The 22756-nt window shown below is 46.9% G+C and overlaps 1 protein-coding gene across 1 annotated transcript in view; it reads right to left on the bottom strand.

Moving 5' to 3' along the window:
- The window catches only part of ACAD8 (acyl-CoA dehydrogenase family member 8), a 128507-nt gene that overhangs the window by 41951 nt on the left and 63800 nt on the right, over positions 1–22756 (bottom strand). The window contains exon 5 of the mRNA XM_063943791.1: positions 22629–22705. Coding sequence (XP_063799861.1) covers positions 22629–22705 — 77 coding nt within the window. The remainder of the gene's footprint in view (positions 1–22628; positions 22706–22756) is intronic.

Here is a 22756-nt window from a genome sequence, read left to right as displayed (position 1 = left end):
TGTGTGGCTTACGAACCTATTCATTGAGCGGTGGTGCCTTGTACTTGTTTGCAGAGAAGATGGATCTGGCTGGCTGCGGGCTGTAGCCTCTATTATGATCAAAACGACCCCTCATGGTTGGACTTAGGATAGTGTCATGGAATGTGCGGGGACTCAATGACAAACTTAAGAGATCTCTGGTACTTAGACAAATTAAGCAGTATGCCGCTGATGTGATATGTCTTATGGAGACCCACCTGGTGGGCAGCAAGACCCTAGCCATTAAGAGACCTTGGGTAGGATGGGCATTCCATTCTACACACACTTCTGCCTCCCGGGGGGTCTCTATCCTTGTAAAGAAGACTGTTCCCTTTGTGATGGAGTCAGTACAAACGGACCCATGGGGGAGATATGTGTTTCTAAAGTGTAAGATCCACTGTACCCCTCTGCTTTTACTGTCCGTGTATGTGCCTCCCCCGTACTCCTCCGATGTCCTGAAAAGGGTTGCAGAGTTTATGGCCTTGTCACCGGGTATACCCGTGGTTTGTGTGGGGGATTTCAACAATGTATTAGATAAAGCGATGGATAGATTCTCTACTAATCCCTCTGGTCCACATTCTGGTAGAAATGATTTTGCGGATGTTGTCTCGGGGCTGGGTCTGGTTAATCCCTGGAGACTGAGACATCCATCTGTTAAACAGTATTCATGCTTCTCACATTCCCACTCCTCGTTCTCTAGGATTGACCTGGCTCTTTTATCGAGCGATCTGATTCCTAGGGTCCGGGATAGCAAATATGAGACTAGGGGTATATCGGATCACTCCCCTTTAACACTGACCCTGGATTTTAATTGCTCTAGAGGCCAGGCAGTGTGGAAGTTTAATCCGTTTTGGCTGGTACATATGGGAGATGGCTCCGATTTGGTGACTGCATGGCGGGAATTTTTCGAGATAAACAAAGATGGGCAGTCTATCTCTAATTTATGGGATGCGTTCAAGGCCTTTTTGCGGGGAACCCTAATTAAACGAGTGGCTAACTTAAAAACCTTTTTCAGGCACCGGGAGTCCGAATTAGAGACCAAAAGTGTTGCTGCAGAGGCACAATATTTACAGGACTGCTTGAATAGTTCCAAATCTGCATGGTTGACGGCTCAGGGGGAGTGGAGGGAATGTCTAATGGATAAGACTCAGCATAGACTCCTCTTCTCCTCTCACGCCTTTTACACCTCCGGGGATAGGCCGGGATCTTATTTAGCCTCCCTGGCACGGGGTGAGAGATCCGCTAACACCGTAGTTGAAATAGAGGCCTCAGACGGTACCACTGTGTCGCAGACCCCACAGATTGCGTCGGAATTCGTGTCGTATTATAGGCGATTATATAGCTCTAAACTAGACTGCACCCCGATGCAACTAGACGAATATCTACAGACTATACAGCTCCCCTTGCTAACTTGTGAGGCGCATGACTTCCTCGAGGCACCTATTTCACCAGAGGAGATTGTGGATGCGATCAATGCTGCCCCCAATGGGAAGGCTTCAGGGCTCGACGGCATACCGTCTGAGCTCTATAAACGCCATTTAGATTTTTTTGTCCCCCAATTACTTGAGCTATATAATCAGATATTCACACAGGAATCCCTCCCATTATCTATGGCGGAGGCATTGATTATTGTCCTTCCGAAGCCCGATAAGGACCATAGGAAGGTTGATTCTTATAGACCTATCTCCCTTCTACCGACCGATATTAAAATTCTGGCCAAAATCCTGGCGTGTAGATTAAATAAAGTCATTACGCAGATCATACACCCAGATCAGACGGGATTTATGCCTAATAAGTCAACATCCATTAATCTCAGACGATTATTTACCCATCTCCAGGTCCCCCGTGAGGCACCCTCATCCATAGTAGTATCATTGGACGCCGCTAAGGCATTTGACTCTGTGGAGTGGGAGTACTTGTGGAGTATCATGCACAAGTTTGGTATAGGCCCCAGCTTTATCAAATTCGTCCGCTTGATGTATTCCTCTCCCCTGGCTAGAGTGGCGGTGAATGGTTTTGTGTCACATTCCTTTCCGTTGTCTAGAGGCACTCGTCAGGGATGCCCATTGTCCCCTACTCTATTTGCTATAGCCATTGAACCCCTTGCATGTCTTCTGCGAGCGAACCCTGAAATTGTTGGATACACCGTGGGCACCAGGGAGGAGAAAATAGCTCTATATGCCGATGACATCCTGCTATCAGTGGATCGCTATGCTGAGTCTATGCCTAAGATTTTAGATATTATTAACGAGTTCGGCTGTTACTCCGGGCTCCTGATCAATTGGGAGAAATCCTCCATTATCCCGTTTCAGGGCGAGGTCCCTGACTCCCCATTGGCTGTTCTCCCGCTAAGATGGGTGAATTCCTTTAAATATCTGGGCATTTGGGTATCCAATGACCCTCATAAATTTACTTCCCTTAATATTACACCGCAAATATCTTATCTTCGCAATAAGGTGAAGGTTTGGGGGAAATTGCCCCTGACAGTTACAGGGAGGGTTAACATGGTGAAAATGGTTTTTCAGCCCAAACTCCTGTACATACTACAACAATCCCCAATATATATCCCCCAGAAAACTTTCAAACAGATAGATGGTTTGATATCCTCTTTGGTATGGGCTAGTAAACGGGCACGGCTGAAACTTAATACTTTGACCAGGCACAAAACCTCAGGGGGGCTGGCTCTTCCCAACTTTCGTTTTTATTACTTTGCAGCACAATTAGCACATCTATGGGAATGGGTTAATGATTCTGACACTTCAAGTCTGCACTCACAGTTGGTATTGCAGGAGTATCCAGGTGGCTCCCCACTGAGACTGCTTCTCTGTGGAGGCGTCAAAATGTCGGCACTACCACTGATTAAACAATATCTTACTATTTGGAGGCTGGCGCATCGGATAATGCAGGGGCAGGGCATTGACCCTGACACTCCGCTGGACAATAAATATGGATTGCCGGAGTTGTGTCAGCTTCAAGTCAGGGAGGTGTGGGAACCATGGGGAGTAACTTCACTGGGGCACTTATACACTGACGGGTTTTTTAGATCCTTCCAGCAGATTCAACAGGAATTTAACGTCCCCTCTGCGTATTTTTTTCGCTTCCTTCAATTGCGACATGCTATGTCTGCCCAATTCCCCGATGGCCCGCCGGCGCTTACTGATTCACCGGTCAAATTGCTGTTGCAGACGGTGGGATCCGGTCATTTAGTCTCCAAAATATATGGCCGTTTACTTCAAATGCATCATATAGACCCCCTTAGTGCCCTCAAGACCAAATGGGAAACTGATCTAGGTCCAGTGTCGGATGATTTGTGGGAGGGTGCTCTGGGATCGTGCAGGCTTTCAACATCATCTGTCCGATATCAACAAATTCAGTTGTTCGTGCTACACAGGGTATATATGTCCCCCCTGAGACTGTCATATATAGGGGGATCCCATAGTTCAAAGTGTCCCAAATGTGGCAGTCTGGGAGCAGACTTTTGGCATATGATATGGCTATGTGCCTTGGTGGCGATTTTTTGGGAGGAGGTTATACGTGCCATAGTTGGTACGGGTATCCCCTCTTCCGTACTTACACCTATCTCTTGTATATTAGCAACTATAGATGAGGTAGCTCTAGATCCGCCCAGTCGACGCTATGTTATAAACCTCTGTGCTCTGGCCAAGGTTTGCATAGCCAGACTTTGGATGGCTAATGAAGCCCCAGCGCTACAATCCTGGATTGCGCTGGTTAATACATCCGTCGCTCATGAAAAATTTGTATATCTGGCCAGGAATGCGGAAAAAAAGTTTATTGCTATTTGGGGAAAGTGGATGAGCTCTCGCTATTTTGCTTCACGGATGAATACTGCTGAACCCTAGATTTATTTAACTGTCTGATATGAGTGGTCTCTGTGTGGGATCTCTGGGATGAGTGGCCCGTGGTCGGCCGGATTCAAAGGCACGATAATGCCATGACAAAAGATAATACAATGTGTGTTTAATATAAAAGAATAATGGGTCACCACTGCTTTATTGCTATTTATGACTATGAATGGGATACCTAATACCACATCACACTAAGCTTCCTATGTAATACCGTAAGCATGTTGTTGATTTTATTGCACTCTTTCTGTTTAAGAGTTTTAGTCCAGTAGATGTATGTACGTTATGTTTGCCTTTGGCAATGTTTAAATGTTAAAGCATTGAAAAAACCAATAAAAACTTATTGAATTTAAAGGGGTGAGGAATTGTCTCTTTCAGACCTGGTCTCCACAGCTACGGCAGGTAAATCAAACTTTTTGCCTTATATTCCCTCACAGCCAACGAAAGCGCTACATCACCAGATGCAGTCCTTTCGGTCACAGAGAAACAAGAGAGTACGAGGAGCGTCCTTTCTTGCCAGAGGTAAGGGCAGAGGGAAAAAGCTGCCAACCACAGCTAGTTCCCAGGAACATAAGTCCTCCCCGGCCTCTACAAAATCCACCGCATGACGCTGGGGCTCCGCTAAGGGAGTCCGCCCCAGTGGGGGCACGTCTTCGACTTTTCAGCCACATCTGGGTTCACTCACAGGTGGACCCCTGGGCAATAGAAATTGTTTCCCTGGGTTACAAGCTGGAATTCGAAGAGGTGCCTCCTCGCCAGTTTTTCAAATCGGCCCTACCGGCTTCTCCCCCGGAAAGGGAGATAGTGTTAAATGCAATTCACAAGTTGTATCTTCAACAGGTGGTGGTCAAAGTTCCCCTACTTCAACAAGGAAGGGGATATTACTCAACCCTGTTTGTGGTCCCGAAGCCGGACGGCTCGGTCAGACCCATTTTAAATTTAAAATCCTTGAACCTATACTTGAAAAGGTTCAAGATCAAGATGGAGTCGCTCAGAGAGGTCATCGCCAGCCTAGAAGGGGGGGATTTTATGGTATCCCTGGACATAAAGGATGCTTACCTCCATGTTCCCATATATCCACCTCATCAGGCGTACCTGAGATTTGCGGTACAGGATTGTCATTACCAATTTCAGACGTTGCCGTTTGGGCTTTCCACGGGCCCGAGGATTTTCACCAAGGTAATGGCGGAAATGATGGTGCTCCTGCGCAAGCAGGGTGTCACAATTATCCCGTACTTGGACGATCTCCAGTTGTTGAACAGCGTGTCACTTTCCCTGAAGGTGTTACAGCAACACGGCTGGATTCTCAATATCCCGAAGTCGCAGTTGGTTCCTACGACTCGTTTAACCTTCTTGGGCATGATTCTGGATACAGACCAGAAAAGGGTTTATCTTCCGATAGAAAAGGCCAAGGAACTCATGACTCTGGGCAGGAACCTATTGAAGCCAAAACAGGTGTCAGTGCCTCACTGCACTCGGGTCCTGGGAAAGATGGTGGCATCTTACGAGGCCATTCCCTTCGGCAGGTTCCATGCGAGGACCTTCCAATGGGACCTACTTGACAAGTGGTCTGGGTCACATCTACAGATGCATCAGTTGATCACCCTGTCCCCCAGGGCCAGGATGTCTCTCCTGTGGTGGCTGCAGAGTGCTCACCGTCTAGAGGGTCGCAGGTTCGCCATCCAGGACTGGATTCTGGTACCCACGGACACGAGCCTCCGAGGTTGGGGAGCAGTCACACAGGGAAGAAACTTCCAAGGTCTTTGGTCAAGTCAAGAGACTTGTCTTCACATCAACATCCTGGAGCTGAGGGCCATATACAACGCCCTTTGTCAAGCTTGCTTCACGACCTACCGGTACTGATCCAGTCAGACAACATCACCGCAGTGGCTCATGTAAACTGCCAAGGCGGCACAAGGAGCAGAGTGGCAATGGCGGAAGCCACCAGGATTCTTCGCTGGGCGGAAAATCATGTAAGCGCACTGTCAGCAGTGTTCATTCCGGGAGTAGACAACTGGGAAGCAGACTTCCTCAGCAGGCACAACCTGCATCCAGGAGAGTGGGGACTTCATCAGGAAGTCTTCGCACAGATTGCAAGTCAGTGGGGACTGCTACAGATAGACATGATGGCGTCCCGTCTCAACAAAAAGCTACAGAGGTATTGCGCCAGGTCAAGAGACCCTCAGGCAGTGGCTGTGGACGCCCTAGTGACACCGTGGGTGTTCCAGTCGGTCTATGTGTTTCCTCCTCTTCCTCTCATCCCCAAGGTGTTGAGAATAATAAGAAAAAGAGGAGTGCAGACAATTCTCATTGTCCCAGATTGGCCGCGAAGGGCCTGGTATCCGGATCTGCAGGAAATGCTCACAGAAGATCCGTGGCCTCTTCCTCTAAGACAGGACCTGTTACAACAGGGGCCCTGTCTGTTCCAAGACTTACCGCGGCTGTGTTTGACGGCATGGCGGTTGAACGCTGGATCCTAGCGGAAAAGGGCATTCCGGATGAGGTCATTCCTACTCTGATAAAGGCTAGGAAGGACGTGACAGCTAAACATTATCACCGTTTATGGCGGAAGTATGTTTCTTGGTGTGAGGCCAGGAATGCTCCTACGGAAGAATTCCATCTGGGCCGTTTCCTTCACTTCCTACAAACTGGAGTGAATTTGGGCCTAAAATTAGGCTCCATTAAGGTTCAGATTTCGGCCCTATCCATTTTCTTTCAAAAGGAATTGGCTTCTCTCCCTGAAGTACAGACTTTTGTGAAGGGAGTGCTGCATATTCAGCCTCCTTTTGTACCTCCGGTGGCGCCTTGGGACCTTAACGTGGTGTTGAGTTTCCTTAAGTCGCACTGGTTTGAACCACTTAAAACGGTGGAGTTAAAATATCTCACTTGGAAGGTGGTCATGTTGTTAGCCTTGGCTTCGGCTAGGCGAGTGTCGGAATTGGCGGCTTTGGCTCATAAAAGCCCCTATCTGGCCTTCCATATGGATAGAGCGGAATTGCGGACCCGTCCTCAATTCTTGCCGAAGGTGGTGTCATCTTTTCATATGAACCAACCTATTGTGGTGCCTGTGGCTACACGTGACTTGGAGGATTCCGAGTCCCTTGATGTGGTCAGGGCTTTGAAAATTTACGTGGCCAGAATGGCTAGGGTCAGGAAAACAGAAGCACTGTTTGTCCTGTATGCAGCCAACAAGGCTGGTGCCCCTGCTTCAAAGCAGACTATTGCTCGCTGGATCTGTAACACGATTCAGCAGCCTTATTCTACGGCTGGATTGCCGTTACCAAAATCGGTTAAGGCCCATTCCACTAGGAAGGTGGGCTCTTCTTGGGCGGCTGCCCGAGGGGTCTCGGCATTGCAATTCTGTTGAGCTGCTACTTGGTCGGTGTCACGATCCGGGTATCTGGACGCCATTACTTACCCTTCAGATGCCTCCTAAGACTGGCTCAGCGTTCCAGGACCGGATCCCGCTGTTCCTGAGTTTCCACATGCAGAATGTCAGAGTGGTGATTTCATCAGCCGCGGCCTCCGCTGTGCCCGCGTGGTTAAATGTGCGCTTGTCAGTCTGGCGTCTCCTGTCTCCTGTGGCCGGCGTCGCCATTACTGTTTCAATTCTCACATGGATTACAAACCAAACTTCCCTCCAAGTGTCTGCATGGGCGCAGCCATCTTGGATTTTGTCATCTGATTATTTCCACCAATCTGCTGTCTGTATTGTTGATTTGCATAATTGCCTAGCCAACCCCTTCCTTGCTGCAGGTATAAGTATGCTGTGCCTGAGCAAGGAAGGCGTCAGTGCTTTGGTTGTCTAACCTAGTTCCAGTTTGTCTCTCTCCTGTGGTTGTCTTCCAGGTTCCAGCTCCTGTCTCCAGACTTCTGCTATAGAGACCCGCACCAGCATTCCATCTGCGGTGTAGCCTGACTCTCCGATCCATTCTGGACTCACCTGTTTCCAGCTACAACAATCACCTGCTTCCAGCCCAGCTTCCAGCAGTGTACAGCTTCTCTTAAAGGGCCGGTGTCCTTTCTGCAGTTTACCACTCTCCACCGGTATTATTATTTCACCGTTCTCAAACAATCACCTGCTTCCAGCCCAGCTTCCAGCAGTGTACAGCTTCTCTTAAAGGGCCGGTGTCCTTTTCTGCAGTTTACCACTCTCCACCGGTATTATTATTTCACCGCTCTCAAACTCCAAACTTCATTATTATTTCATCGCTCTCAAGTTCGTTTATTATTTAACTGGTTCCAGCCAGTATTCACTCCGTACCAACAACAGTGTTGTTCCAGCCAGTATCCACAGCAGCCGCTTTACCTTCAGCAGCCCAGCCTTTCCTGGAACATCAGCTGGTGCGATCCTGGGTTCTCTCCATTGCTACAGTCAGGCCTGGTAAGGACTTTCCAACTAGAAGATTATAAGAACTGTCTCACACTACCAGTGCCTGTGGCTCCTGCCATCCTGTAGTACCCAGGAATTGTATTTATCCTCTGTTGACTTTTATGTTTCCTTTTACTGCTGCTGTGTTACGGAGTTTGTCATAATAAACATCATTGACTTTTATCCTGGTTGTCGTGGTCACGCCTTCGGGCAGTTATTCTACATGTTACTTACATGTCTAGGGGTCTGATACAACCTCCCAGGTTCCGTTACATCTCAGCCCCTACAACTGAGGCTGCCTCCCGTCAGCTCAGGCCCTCAGTTGTGACAGTAAGCACTGACCAAATGAATCCAGCCGGAGACCAGGATCAAGCGGCCAGGCCGATGCAAGAACTGGCAGCCCGACTTGAACATCAGGAGGCTGCACAGGGCCACATCATCCGCTGTCTCCAGGATCTCTCTACACGGCTGGATGGGATTCAAACGACCCTCCGTGGACCTGGCACGTCCGGTGCGTCCACTACAGTGACACCAGCTGTAACCCCACCCACCTTACCCATTTCCAGTCCACATCTTCATCTTCCAACGCCAGCAAAATTTGATGGATCTCCAAGGTTCTGCAGGGGATTTCTCAATCAATGTGAAATCCACTTTGAGCTTCTACCTGGCAATTTCTTCAGTGACCGTACCAAAATTGCCTATATCATCTCCCTTCTCAGTGGCTCAGCCCTTGACTGGGCATCACCTTTATGGGAGAAGTCTGATCCCCTGCTATCCTCCTATACTGACTTTGTAGCTACATTCAGGCGCATCTTCGACGAGCCAGGCCGGATAACATCTGCTTCATCTGAGATTCTCCGTTTACGCCAGGGAACACGTACTGTGGGACAGTATCTTATACAGTTTAAAATCCTGGCATCCGAACTGGCATGGAACGACGAGGCCCTGTATGCTGCATTCTGGCATGGCTTATCAGAACGCATCAAGGATGAGTTAGCTACCAGAGACTTGCCCTCTAAGTTGGATGAGCTAATTTCTCTTTGCACGAAGGTTGATCTACGTTTCAGAGAGAGAGCAACCGAGCGAGGAAGATCATCTACTCCTAAATCTTCTGCTCCTCCTCCTCGTCAACCATCTCCATCCAAGGATGAGCCTATGCAAATTAGTCGTTCCCGTCTATCTCCCGCTGAGCGCCGAAGACGTCTCTCTGAGTCTCTCTGTCTCTACTGTGCAGCTCCGTCGCACACTATCAATGCCTGTCCCAAACGTCCGGGAAACTCCAGATCCTAGCTCGCCAAGGAGAGGGCCGGCTAGGAGTAATGATCTCCTCTCCATCTCCTCATGACTGTAACCTCCCAGTGTCGCTCCAAATTGCTCAACGTTACAGGAACGTCATTGCCCTCCTTGATTCCGGAGCAGCTGGGAATTTCATAACCGAAGCTTATGTTAAACGGTGGTCCCTACCCACCGAGAGACTGTCCTCGTCCATCTCTTTGACTGCCGTGGATGGCAGCAAGATTTTTGACGCAGTCATTTCCTTAAGGACTCTTCCAGTTCGTCTGAGAGTGGGAGTTCTTCATTCTGAGTATATTTCTTTTTTAGTGATTCCAAGAGCCACACATCCAGTGGTTTTAGGCCTTCCATGGCTCCGTCTCCACAACCCATCAATTGACTGGACGACTACGCAAATACTGGCATGGGGTCCCTCCTGTGCTGAGACTTGTTTAGCCAAAGTTCTTCCTGTTTGTTCTTCCTTCCCCAGGTCATCTGATGTTCCGCCTCCTCCATATCAAGACTTCACGGACGTGTTCAGTAAAGCCTCTGCTGATATCCTTCCTCCTCATAGAGAATGGGACTGCCCAATCGACCTCATTGCAGGGAAGGTTCCACCGCGAGGCCGAACTTATCCGTTGTCTCTGCCTGAGACACACTCCATGGAAGAGTACATCAAAGAGAACCTGGCGAAGGGTTTCATCCGACCATCTTCTTCTCCAGCCGGCGCAGGCTTCTTCTTCGTTAAGAAGAAAGACGGTGGTCTGCGTCCGTGCATCGACTACAGAGGTCTGAACAACATTACCGTCAAGAACCGATACCCTTTACCCCTGATTACCGAGCTCTTTGATAGAGTTAGTGGTGCAACTATTTTCACAAAGCTGGACTTGAGGGGTGCCTACAATCTCATCCGAATCCGTGAGGGTGACGAGTGGAAGACCGCCTTTAACACCCGTGACGGACATTATGAGTACCTCGTCATGCCCTTCGGATTGAGCAACGCTCCAGCAGTCTTCCAGCACTTCGTGAATGAGATTTTCAGGGACATCTTGTACCGCCATGTCGTGGTTTATCTAGACGACATTCTCATCTTTGCTAATAATCTCGAAGATCATCGTTTCTGGGTAAAAGAGGTTCTTTCCCGTCTCCGTGTCAATCACCTCTATTGTAAATTGGAGAAGTGTGTGTTTGAAGTTAAAACCATTCCGTTTCTAGGTTACATTGTGTCCGGTTCCGGACTAGAGATGGATCCTGAGAAACTCCAAGCAATCCAGAATTGGCCTATACCCTTAAGCCTCAAAGGGGTCCAGAGGTTCTTAGGGTTCGCCAATTATTATAGAAAATTTATACGAGACTTTTCCACCATTGTGGCGCCTATCACTGCATTAACCAAGAAAGGTGCTTATCCGTCCAAGTGGTCCGAGGAAGCTACACAGGCCTTTCACCTTCTGAAGCAACGGTTCATCTCTGCACCAGTTCTGAAACAGCCCGACACCGACTCTCCTTTTATCTTAGAGGTAGATGCCTCCTCCGTTTGAGTAGGAGCAGTGTTATCCCAGAGGGCCAAAGATGGACATCTACATCCTTGCAGTTTCTTCTCCCGGAAGTTGTCCCCAGCTGAGCGCAACTATGCCATTGGCGATCAGGAGTTGCTAGCCATCAAGCTCGCTCTGGAGGAGTGGAGATACCTGTTGGAGGGAGCTTCCCACTCAATCACCATACTTACCGACCACAAAAATCTTTTATATCTCAAAGGCGCACAATGTCTGAATCCTCGTCAGGCCAGATGGGCACTTTTCTTCTCTAGGTTTGACTTTAAACTCCAGTTCTGTCCGGGTTCTCAGAATCGTAAGGCCGATGCCCTTTCCCGCTCATGGGAGCAAGAAAATGAGTCCGAGTCTGCAGACAAGCATCCTATTATTAATCCGTTGGCATTCTCCACGGTAGGGATGGACTCTACGCCTCCACCAGGGAAAAGTTTTGTTAAGCCAGTTCTAAGGAAGAAGCTCATGCATTGGGCCCATGCTTCCCGTTTTGCTGGACATACAGGCATTCAGAAAACCCTTGAATTTATTTCTAGGTCCTACTGGTGGCCAACTCTGAAGAAGGACGTTATGGAATTTATTGCCTCCTGCCCAAAGTGTGCCCAACACAAAGTCTCCCGCCAGTCGCCTGCGGGGCAACTGGTTCCATTATCTGTTCCCCGTCGACCTTGGACCCATTTGTCGATGGACTTTGTTTCCGATCTACCTATCTGCAACAAGTTTAATACCATCTGGGTGGTAGTTGACCGGTTCACCAAGATGGCACATTTCATCCCTCTCACCGGTCTTCCGTCAGCTTCCAAGTTGGCTCAAGTGTTTATACAAGATATCTTCCGACTTCACGGTCTTCCTGAAGAGATCATCTCGGATCGTGGAGTACAATTTGTAGCCAAATTTTGGCGAAGTTTGTGTCAAGCCCTCCAAGTCAAGTTAAAGTTTTCCACGGCTTACCATCCTCAGACCAATGGTCAAACCGAGAGGGTGAATCAGGACTTGGAGGCCTTCCTCCGTATATATGTGTCTTCCTCTCAAGATGACTGGGTTCAACTCCTTCCTTGGGCCGAGTTCAGCCACAACAATCAATATCATTCCTCATCTTCTTCTACACCATTCTTCATTAATTATGGATTCCACCCTAAAGTCCCAGAATTCCAACCGCTTCCCGCAACTTCTGTTCCAGCAGTGGATGTCACCTTGCGTCAGTTTTCAAATAACTGGAGGAACGTCCGCGCAGCCCTGCTTAAAGCCTCATTCAGGTATAAGAAGTTTGCCGATAGGAAGCGTAGAGCGGTTCCTGCTCTCAAGGTGGGTGATCGTGTGTGGCTGTCCACGAAGAATTTGAGGTTGAGAGTTCCCAGCATGAAATTTGCACCTCGCTACATCGGACCCTTCAAGTTTGAACAAGTCATCAATCCTGTTGCCTACAGGTTACAGTTACCATCCTTCTTGAAAATACCCAGGACATTTCATGTTTCTTTGTTGAAACCGCTGATCCTGAATCGGTTTCATTCCGCACTTCCTCCAGCTCCCAAAGTTCAGACTCAACGGGGAGTCGAGTACGAGGTGGCCAAGATTTTGGACTCACGTTTCCGTTACGGTCAGTTACAATACCTCATTGACTGGAAGGGCTATAATCCTGAAGAACGCTCTTGGACCAATGCCTCAGACGTCCATGCTCCTGCCTTGGTCCGAAATTTCCACGCAAAGTTTCCTTTAAAGCCTAAGAAGTGTCCTGGGGCCACTCCTAAAGGGGGGGGTGCTGTCACGATCCGGGTATCTGGACGCCATTACTTACCCTTCAGATGCCTCCTAAGGCTGGCTCAGCGTTCCAGGACCGGATCCCGCTGTTCCTGAGTTTCCACATGCAGAATGTCAGAGTGGTGATTTCATCAGCCGCGGCCTCCGCTGTGCCCGCGTGGTTAAATGTGCGCTTGTCAGTCTGGCGTCTCCTGTCTCCTGTGGCCGGTGTCGCCATTACTGTTTCAATTCTCACATGGATTACAAACCAAACTTCCCTCCAAGTGTCTGCATGGGCGCAGCCATCTTGGATTTTGTCATCTGATTATTTCCACCAATCTGCTGTCTGTATTGTTGATTTGCATAATTGCCTAGCCAACCCCTTCCTTGCTGCAGGTATAAGTATGCTGTGCCTGAGCAAGGAAGGCGTCAGTGCTTTGGTTGTCTAACCTAGTTCCAGTTTGTCTCTCTCCTGTGGTTGTCTTCCAGGTTCCAGCTCCTGTCTCCAGACTTCTGCTATAGAGACCCGCACCAGCATTCCATCTGCGGTGTAGCCTGACTCTCCGATCCATTCTGGACTCACCTGTTTTCAGCTACAACAATCACCTGCTTCCAGCCCAGCTTCCAGCAGTGTACAGCTTCTCTTAAAGGGCCGGTGTCCTTTCTGCAGTTTACCACTCTCCACCGGTATTATTATTTCACCGTTCTCAAACAATCACCAGCTTCCAGCCCAGCTTCCAGCAGTGTACAGCTTCTCTTAAAGGGCCGGTGTCCTTTTCTGCAGTTTACCACTCTCCACCGGTATTATTATTTCACCGCTCTCAAACTCCAAACTTCATTATTATTTCATCGCTCTCAAGTTCGTTTATTATTTAACTGGTTCCAGCCAGTATCCACTCCGTACCAACAACAGTCTGGTTCCAGCCAGTATCCACAGCAGCCGTTTTACCTTCAGCAGCCCAGCCTTTCCTGGAACATCAGCTGGTACGATCCTGGGTTCTCTCCATTGCTACAGTCAGGCCTGGTAAGGACTTTCCAACTAGAAGATTATAAGAACTGTCTCACACTACCAGAGCCCTGTGGCTCCTGCCATCCTGTAGTACCCAGGAATTGTATTTATCCTCTGTTGACTTTTACGTTTTCTTTTACTGCTGCTGTGTTACGGAGTTTGTCATAATAAACATCATTGACTTTTATCCTGGTTGTCGTGGTCACGCCTTCGGGCAGTTATTCTACATGTTACTTACATGTCTAGGGGTCTGATACAACCTCCCAGGTTCCGTTACATCTCAGCCCCTACAACTGAGGCTGCCTCCCGTCAGCTCAGGCCCTCAGTTGTGACAGTCGGGTTCAAACACCTTTGCAAAGTTCTATAAGTTTGATACCCTGGTTGAGGAGGACCTCATGTTTGCTCAATCGGTGCTGCAGAGTCATCCGCACTCTCCCGCCCGTTTGGGAGCTTTGGTATAATCCCCATGGTCCTTACGGAGTCCCCAGCATCCTCTAGGACGTTAGAGAAAATAAGATTTTAAACCTACCGGTAAATCTTTTTCTCGTAGTCCGTAGAGGATGCTGGGCGCCCGTCCCAAGTGCGGGCTACTTCTGCAAGACTTGTATATAGTTTTGCTTACATAAGGGTTATGTTATAGTTTCATTGGTCTCGGACTGATGCTGTGTTGTTTCATACTGTTAACTGGTTCGTGTATCACATGTTATACGGTGTGAATGGTGTGGCTGGTATGAATCTTGCCCTTGGATTAACAAAAATCCTTTCCTCGTACTGTCCGTCTCCTCTGGGCACAGTTTCTCTAACTGAGGTCTGGAGGAGGGGCATAGAGGGAGGAGCCAGTGCACACCCATACCTAAAGTTCTTTCTTAGTGTCCATGTCTCCTGCGGAGCCCGTCTATCCCCATGGTCCTTACGGAGTCCCCAGCATCCTCTACGGACTACGAGAAAAAGATTTACCGGTAGGTTTAAAATCTTATTTTTTTCACTGATCGCTACGCAGCGAACAACGGCAGCTGGCGATCAACTCGGAATGACCCCCATTATCACACAGGGATTTATCACACAGGGATATTATCACACAGGGATATTATCAGTCACACAGGGATATTATCAGTCACACAGGGATATTATTAGAGACACAAGGATATTATTAGTCACACAGGGATATTATCACACAGGGATATTATTAGTCACACAGGGATATTATCAGAGATATTATCACACAGGGATATTATTAGTCACACAGGGATATTATCAGTCACACAGGGATATTATTAGTCACACAAGGATATATCACACAGGGATATTGGGGGTAATTCCGAGTTGATCGCTCGCTAGCAGTTTTTAGCAGCCGTGCAAACGCATAGTCGCCGCCCACGGTGGAGTGTATTTTCGCTTTGCAGGAGTGCGAACGCCTGTGCAGCAGAGCGCCTGCAAACACATGTTGTACAAAACAAGACGAGCCCTGTAGTTACTTATCCTGTGCGATGATTGCTGCGACGAGTGACACGGTAATGACGTCAGATACCCGCACAGCAAACGCTCGGCCACGCCTGCGTTTTTCCAAACACTGTCAGAAAACGGTCAGTTGACACCCAGAAACGCCCTCTTTCTGTCAATCTCCTTGCGTTCGGCTGTGCGATTAGAATCCTCGCTAGAACCAGTGCAAAACCACAATGGACTTCGTACGCAGATTAGCTGTTTTTTTCACTGATCACTACGCAGCGAACAACGGCAGCTGGCGATCGACTTGGAATGACCCCCATTATCACACAGGGATATTATCATACAGGGATATTATCAGTCACACAGGGATATTATCAGTCACACAGGGATATTATTAGTCACACGGATATTATCAGTCACACAGGGATATTATCAGTCACACAGAGATATTATTTGTGACACAAGGATATTATTAGTCACACAGGGATATTATTAGTCACACAGGGATATTATCACACAGGGATATTATTAGTCACACAGGGATGTTATCAGAGATATCACACAGGGATATTATTAGTCACACAGGGATATTATCACACAGATATTATTACACAGGGATATTATTAGTCACATAGGGATATTATTAGTCACACAGAGATATTATCACACAGGGATATTATCAGTCACACAGGGATATTATTAGTCACACAGGGATATTATTAGTCACACAGGGATATTATCACACAAAGATATTATCACACAGGGATATTATTAGTCGCACAGGGATATTATTAGTCACACAGGGATATTATTAGTGACACAAGGATATTATTAGTCACACAGGGATATTATTAGTCACACAGGGATATTATCACACGGGGATATTATCACACAGGGATGTTATCAGAGATATTATCACACAGGGATATTATTAGTCACACAGGGATATTATTAGTCACACAGAGATATTATTAGTCACACAGGGATATTATTACACAGGGATATTATTAGTCACACAGGGATGTTATCAGAGATATCACACAGGGATATTATTACACAGGGATATTATTACACAGGGATATTATTAGTCACACAGGGATGTTATCAGAGATATCACACAGGGATATTATTACACAGGGATATTATTAGTCACACAGGGATATTATTTGTGACACAAGGATATTATTAGTCACACAGGGATGTTATCAGAGATATCACACAGGGATATTATTAGTCACACAGGGATATTATTACACAGGGATATTATTAGTCACACAGGGATATTATCACACAGGGATATTTTCACACAGGGATATTTTCAGTCACACAGGGATATTTTCAGTCACACAGGGATATTTTCAGTCACACAGGGATATTTTCAGTCACACAGGGATATTATTAGTCACACAGGGATACTAACACACAGGGATATTAACACACAGGGATATTATTAGTCACACAGAGATATTATTAGTCACACAGAGATATTATTAGTCACACAGGGATATTATTACACAGGGATATTATTGGTCACACAGGGATATTATTGGTCACACAGGGATATTATTAGTCAGACAGAGATATTATCACACAGGGATATTATTAGTCACACAGGGATATTTTCAGTCACACAGGGATATTCTTAGTCACACAGGGATATTATCACACGGGGATATTGTTAGTCACACAGGGATATTATTAGTCACACAGGGATATTATTAGTCACACTGGGATATTATCAGTCACACAGGGATATTATTATTCACACAGGGATATTATTAGTCACACAGGGATATTATCACACATGAATATTATCACACAGGGATATCACCGTACAGGGATATTATCAGTCACACAGGTATATTATTAGTCACACAGGGATATTATTAGTCACACAGGAATATTATCACACAGGGATAATATTAGTCACACAGGGAAATTATTAGTCACACAGGGATATATCACACATGAATATTATCACACAGGGATATCACCGTACAGGGATATTATCAGTCACACAGGTATATTATTAGTCACACAGGGATATTATTAGTCACACAGGGATATTATCACACAGGGATATTATTAGTCATGCAGGGATATTATCTGTCACACAGGGATATTAGTCACACAGGGTTATTCTCACACAGGGATATTATTAGTCACACAGGGATATTATTAGTCACACAGGGATATTATCACACAGGGATATTATCACACAGAGATATTATCACACAGGGATATTATTAGTCACACAGGGATATTATTAGTCACACAGGGATATTATTAGTCACACTGGGATATTATCAGTCACACAGGGATATTATTAGTCACACAGGGATATTATTAGTCACACAGGGATATTGTCACACAGGGATATTATCACACAGGGATATTAAGACTACAGTTACGGACTTGTGGACATTTGGAAATAGATCGGAATATTATCTATACCCTTCAAGTGTTATAGTGCATGTGATATCATTTTACATTGTATATCTTGTTTATTCCGGTAGATAACACCGGAAAATATCGTTTTTTGCAGCTGTTCCATATCCAGCGCAGGGAGATACAATTTTGTCTTTCCTTCATTCCACATCAAGTCATTATTTACTTTTTTATCATAGATTTCCAAATTTTTATTGCACTCTGAATACAAACCTCAAATGTTGTGTTTTTGTCTTATGTAGCTTTTGTGTTACAGTATGATAACTTCCTAATATAAAAAGAAATATATTTTGCCACCTGTGAGCACACAAAACCCTGATATCCTGAGGCCGGGATTAAGATTGTATATTCAGCACATAACAGTCTTTAATTTAACATAAAAAATGAACAGAATTAAGACAATTCAACATTTCCGTGTCCCAGGCTCACACCCTTTAAAAAGAGATTTCCAAGAAAATATATGGTTTGAAATTGTCTTAAGCCTCGATGGTTGGGCTAAATTCACTTTGGCCCGGCCCAATAGGCACGGGGGAGGGGAAGGGGGGGTGATTCAGACGTGATCGGCGATCAGGTCTGAACTGCGCATGTGTATGCAACGCAATGCGCATGCACGTCAGACAACAACAACAGGCATCGCCGGTTAGCGATGGGATGATGTGAAAAATCCGTTCGCACAGGCGTTCGCACGGTGGTTGACAGAAAGAGGCCGTTTGTGGGTGGCATCTGACCGTTTATAGAGAGTGTCCAGAAAAACTCAGGCGTGCCCAAGCGTTTTCAGGGAGGGCGTCTGACGTCAGCTCCGTCCCCGATCAGCCTGTTTACATCGCAATGGAGGAGTAAGTCCTGGGCTGCGCAGAGACTGCAGACAGTGGACTTTAGCAGCTCGGCGTACACATGGGATCGCACACTTGCACAGCGAATTTACACTCCCCCTGTAGGCGGCGACTATCTGAATGCAGGACAGCAAACTTTGCAGTCCAGTGATCAGATCTGAATTAGACCCCTTGGCCGTACACATCAGAAGGATGGAACCACATATCGGTCCGTCCTTTATTTGCATAGCGGTAGGTCGCTAGCGATGTCCTCCATCGGCCCTACAGCTGTTGCATTAGTAATATATGTTTCATCGGCTGTACAAACGATAACTTGCATAGTGGGCCTGGTTCTGTTCTGTCAATCAGCCTGCGCACGTCTAGCGATTAAAAAAAGACACAAGGTTTGTTCGCAGTTTGGCCTCGCGCCTGCGCACTATGATCCGTACGCATGCGCAGTCATCGATAATCGGCCCGTGCGCAATTTTGCACAATAGCGATCAGGTCTGAATTAGGCCGGTAAGTGCTATCGCTGCTGCTTCTATGTAAGTAGTGGTGATAGCCTCTCCAATGCTTCTATGTAAGTAGTGGTGATAGCCTCTCCAATGCTTCTATGTAAGTAGTGGTGATAGCCTCTCCAATGCTTCTATGTAAGTAGTGGTGATAGCCTCTCCAATGCTTCTATGTAAGTAGTGGTGATAGCCTCTCCAATGCTTCTATGTAAGTAGTGGTGATAGCCTCTCCAATGCTTCTATGTAAGTAGTAGTGATAGCCTCTCCAATGCTTCTATGTAAGTAGTAGTGATAGCCTCTTCAATGCTTCTATGTAAGTAGTAGTGATAGCCTCTTCAATGCTTCTATGTTAGTAGTAGTGATAGCCTCTCCAATGCTTCTATGTAAGTAGTAGTGATAGCATCTCCAATGCTTCTATGTAAGTAGAATTGATAGCCTCTCCAATACTTCTATGTAAGTAGTGGTGATAGCCTCTCCAATGCTTCTATGTAAGTAGTAGTGATAGCCTCTCCAATGCTTCTATGTAAGTAGTAGTGATAGCCTCTCCAATGCTTCTATGTAAGTAGTAGTGATAGCCTCTCCAATGCTTCTATGTAAGTAGTAGTGATAGCCTCTCCAATGCTTCTATGTAAGTAGAATTGATAGCCTCTTCAATGCTTCTATGTAAGTAGTAGTGATAGCCTCTCCAATGCTTCTATGTAAGTAGTAGTGATAGCCTCTTCAATGCTTCTATGTAAGTAGTAGTGATAGCCTCTCCAATGCTTCTATGTAAGTAGTAGTGATAGCATCTCCAATGCTTCTATGTAAGTAGAATTGATAGCCTCTCCAATACTTCTATGTAAGTAGTGGTGATAGCCTCTCCAATGCTTCTATGTAAGTAGTAGTGATAGCCTCTCCAATGCTTCTATGTAAGTAGTGGTGATAGCCTCTCCAATGCTTCTATGTAAGTAGTAGTGATAGCTTCTCCAATGCTTCTATGTAAGTAGTGGTGATAGCCTCTCCAATGCTTCTATGTTAGTAGTAGTGATAGCCTCTCCAATGCTTCTATGTAAGTAGTGGTGATAGCCTCTTCAATGCTTCTATGTAAGTAGTGGTGATAGCCTCTCCAATGCTTCTATGTAAGTAGTGGTGATAGCCTCTCCAATGGTTCTATGTAAGTAGTAGTGATAGCCTCTCCAATGCTTCTATGTAAGTAGTGGTGATAGTCTCTCCAATGCTTCTATGTAAGTAGTGGTGATAGCCTCTCCAATGCTTCTATGTAAATAGTAGTGATAGCCTCTCCAATTACATCCGCGCCAAATCACAATCTTACATTTCTAATCATATCTGTGTATAGTAACGTGGGAGAAAGTCAGATATTGGTGCTGTATTACAACGCTGATCATTTCATTGGGCTTATTACTTTCTATATCCTGGCAGTGATTTTTTTTCTTCCATAAATGACTTTCAGAACTGTCCCATACCTTGGAGGCAGCGATTACAGTGCATTATATTATGATCTGAGAATTTCTTTCTCTGAAATTCTACAAAAATAAATATAACCTGATAAATGATTTAGGTAATGAAATGACTCACAATTAGCATTTACAGTGATTATCAGCACCTTTATGAGAACACGCAGCCCGCTGATACCTTATTTATCAGGGAATAAGCACCAGCTGCGTTCCATGGAGTAATATACGTATTACTGGTTGTCCACTGCTTCACTGACATAACATTCTGCCGACCAGTTCCCCGACCGCATATGTATGATGGTGTCAGACTATTACGTAATGTATAGGACTTCATATTTATCCAACTAACCTTTAATGCAGACATACTGGTAATTATTTGATACGTAAGTGTGTAAAGGACCGTTCTGTGATTGCAGCATAGATGCATGTTTATCTGATATATTGCCTAATTCAGACCTGGTCGCACGCAGGCTATTTTTTGCACTGCTGCGACCAGGTAATCGCCGCCTACAGGGGAGGGGGTAATCGCTTCGCAGGGGTGCAATCGGCTGTGCAGTGAGCTGCAAGTTTGTGCAGTTTCTGCACAGCCCAGGACTTACTTAGCCGCTGCGATGATCTTGGATGAAGCTGATGTCAGGAACCCTCCCTGGAAACGGCCGGGCACGCCTGCGTTTTCCTGGACACTCCCAGAAAACGGTGAGTTGCCGCCCACGAACGCCTTCTGCCTGTCAATCTTCTTGCGATCGCCGGTGCAATCGTTTTCTTTGTTAGATTCGTCGCTGCCCGGCGACCCCCGTCGCCGGCTAGCAACGCGCCTGCGCATTGCGGACCGCACGCATGCGCTGTTCAGACCCGATCGCACGGCTACGAAACAAGGCAGCGTGCGATCGGGTCTGAATGACCCCCATAGTTGCCTGTTGGTACACAATCGCTCTGCTGGTGAATCACACATGCTGAAACTATAAAATAATTTCTTTTTAATGTAATATTTAATAGATGTGTCTATGGTATTTGTGGTACTTAAAAATTGTTTTTAGTTTTGAAGCATAAATAAAAGTTATATTTTAATACTTATAATCCAACATAAGAGTGCCTCACAGAGGGCGGGATGTACTAACGGGAAAATGCGTTAAAACCCCCGTTTTCGGGGGTTTTACCGCATTTTCATATGTACTAACCCCCGGACGCCGCGTTTTCGCCGCATAGGGTATCACCATCTTTTGATGGCGATATCCTATAGAAGCTTGTGGGTTTCTTATCGCCGGCCGCCGCGTCCCGCCGCCCCGCGACGCCTCCCCCCCCCCCCCCCCCAGCCCCCGCCCCCGGCATACCTCCGTCTAGGCAGCCTGGTCCTGGAAGTCAAACTCCTCCCCCTAGCAACGCAGTCTGAGGTCCTTCCGGCTGCAGGGAGGAGGAGGAGGCGCTGGGGCCAGCCTGCTGCTGCTTCCCGGCGTGGGAGGAGTGTGGAGAGCCTGGGGAGGTGACGGAGACCCCCCGCACTCCCCCTACATCCCGCCCAGAGTCTTCTGTCCCCTCTCTTCATAACCTCTATGATCAACACCAACTCCAGGGTGCACCACCAACCATGTCATTTCATACCTACTGTGATGATGTGGGGTAATTAGCTCAGTAGAGAAGACAGAACGCAGCCGCGGTCACTGACACGCCCACTCACAGAGCGCAGCCTCTATCGCTGACACACCCACTCACAAAGCGCAGCCTCTATCAGTGACACGCCCACTCACAGAGCGCAGCCTGTAGCACTGACACACCCACTCACAAAGCGCAGCATCTAGCACTGACACGCCCACTCATAGAGCGCAGCCTCTAGCACTGACACGCCCACTCACAGAGCGCAGCCTCTATCACAAGAGACAGACTTGTTTGCATTCACTTCTGCCCCCCACCCCCCACCCCCCAGTCCCCACCCTAGATTGCCCATCGCTTTGCTGCCCCACTCCTGATCCCATCTGAGCACTCGGGGTAACGCAGGTGCCGTACGGGTTTTCTGGTGCAGTCGCAGTACCAAATAATGGCTCAACTATGTGACCATGGCCGGTGTGTGTGGTTTGTGTGTGTACGCCTCTATACCAGGCTCCATGCATGTAAAGGTGTCATCATACGTCATCACAAGGACTTACCTTAGATCCATTCAACACGTAGTGATCCCCATCTCTTCTGGCAGATGTCAGCAAAGAGGCAGCATCACTCCCGCTGCCTGGTGGATGCAAGACGTAGACTTATGTATTAGATAACACACACTGTCAGA

The sequence above is a fragment of the Pseudophryne corroboree genome, chromosome 10, assembly GCF_028390025.1.
Source record: "Pseudophryne corroboree isolate aPseCor3 chromosome 10, aPseCor3.hap2, whole genome shotgun sequence".
Taxonomy (NCBI): Eukaryota; Metazoa; Chordata; class Amphibia; order Anura; family Myobatrachidae; genus Pseudophryne; species Pseudophryne corroboree.
This window is presented reverse-complemented; position numbering and strand designations above follow the sequence as displayed.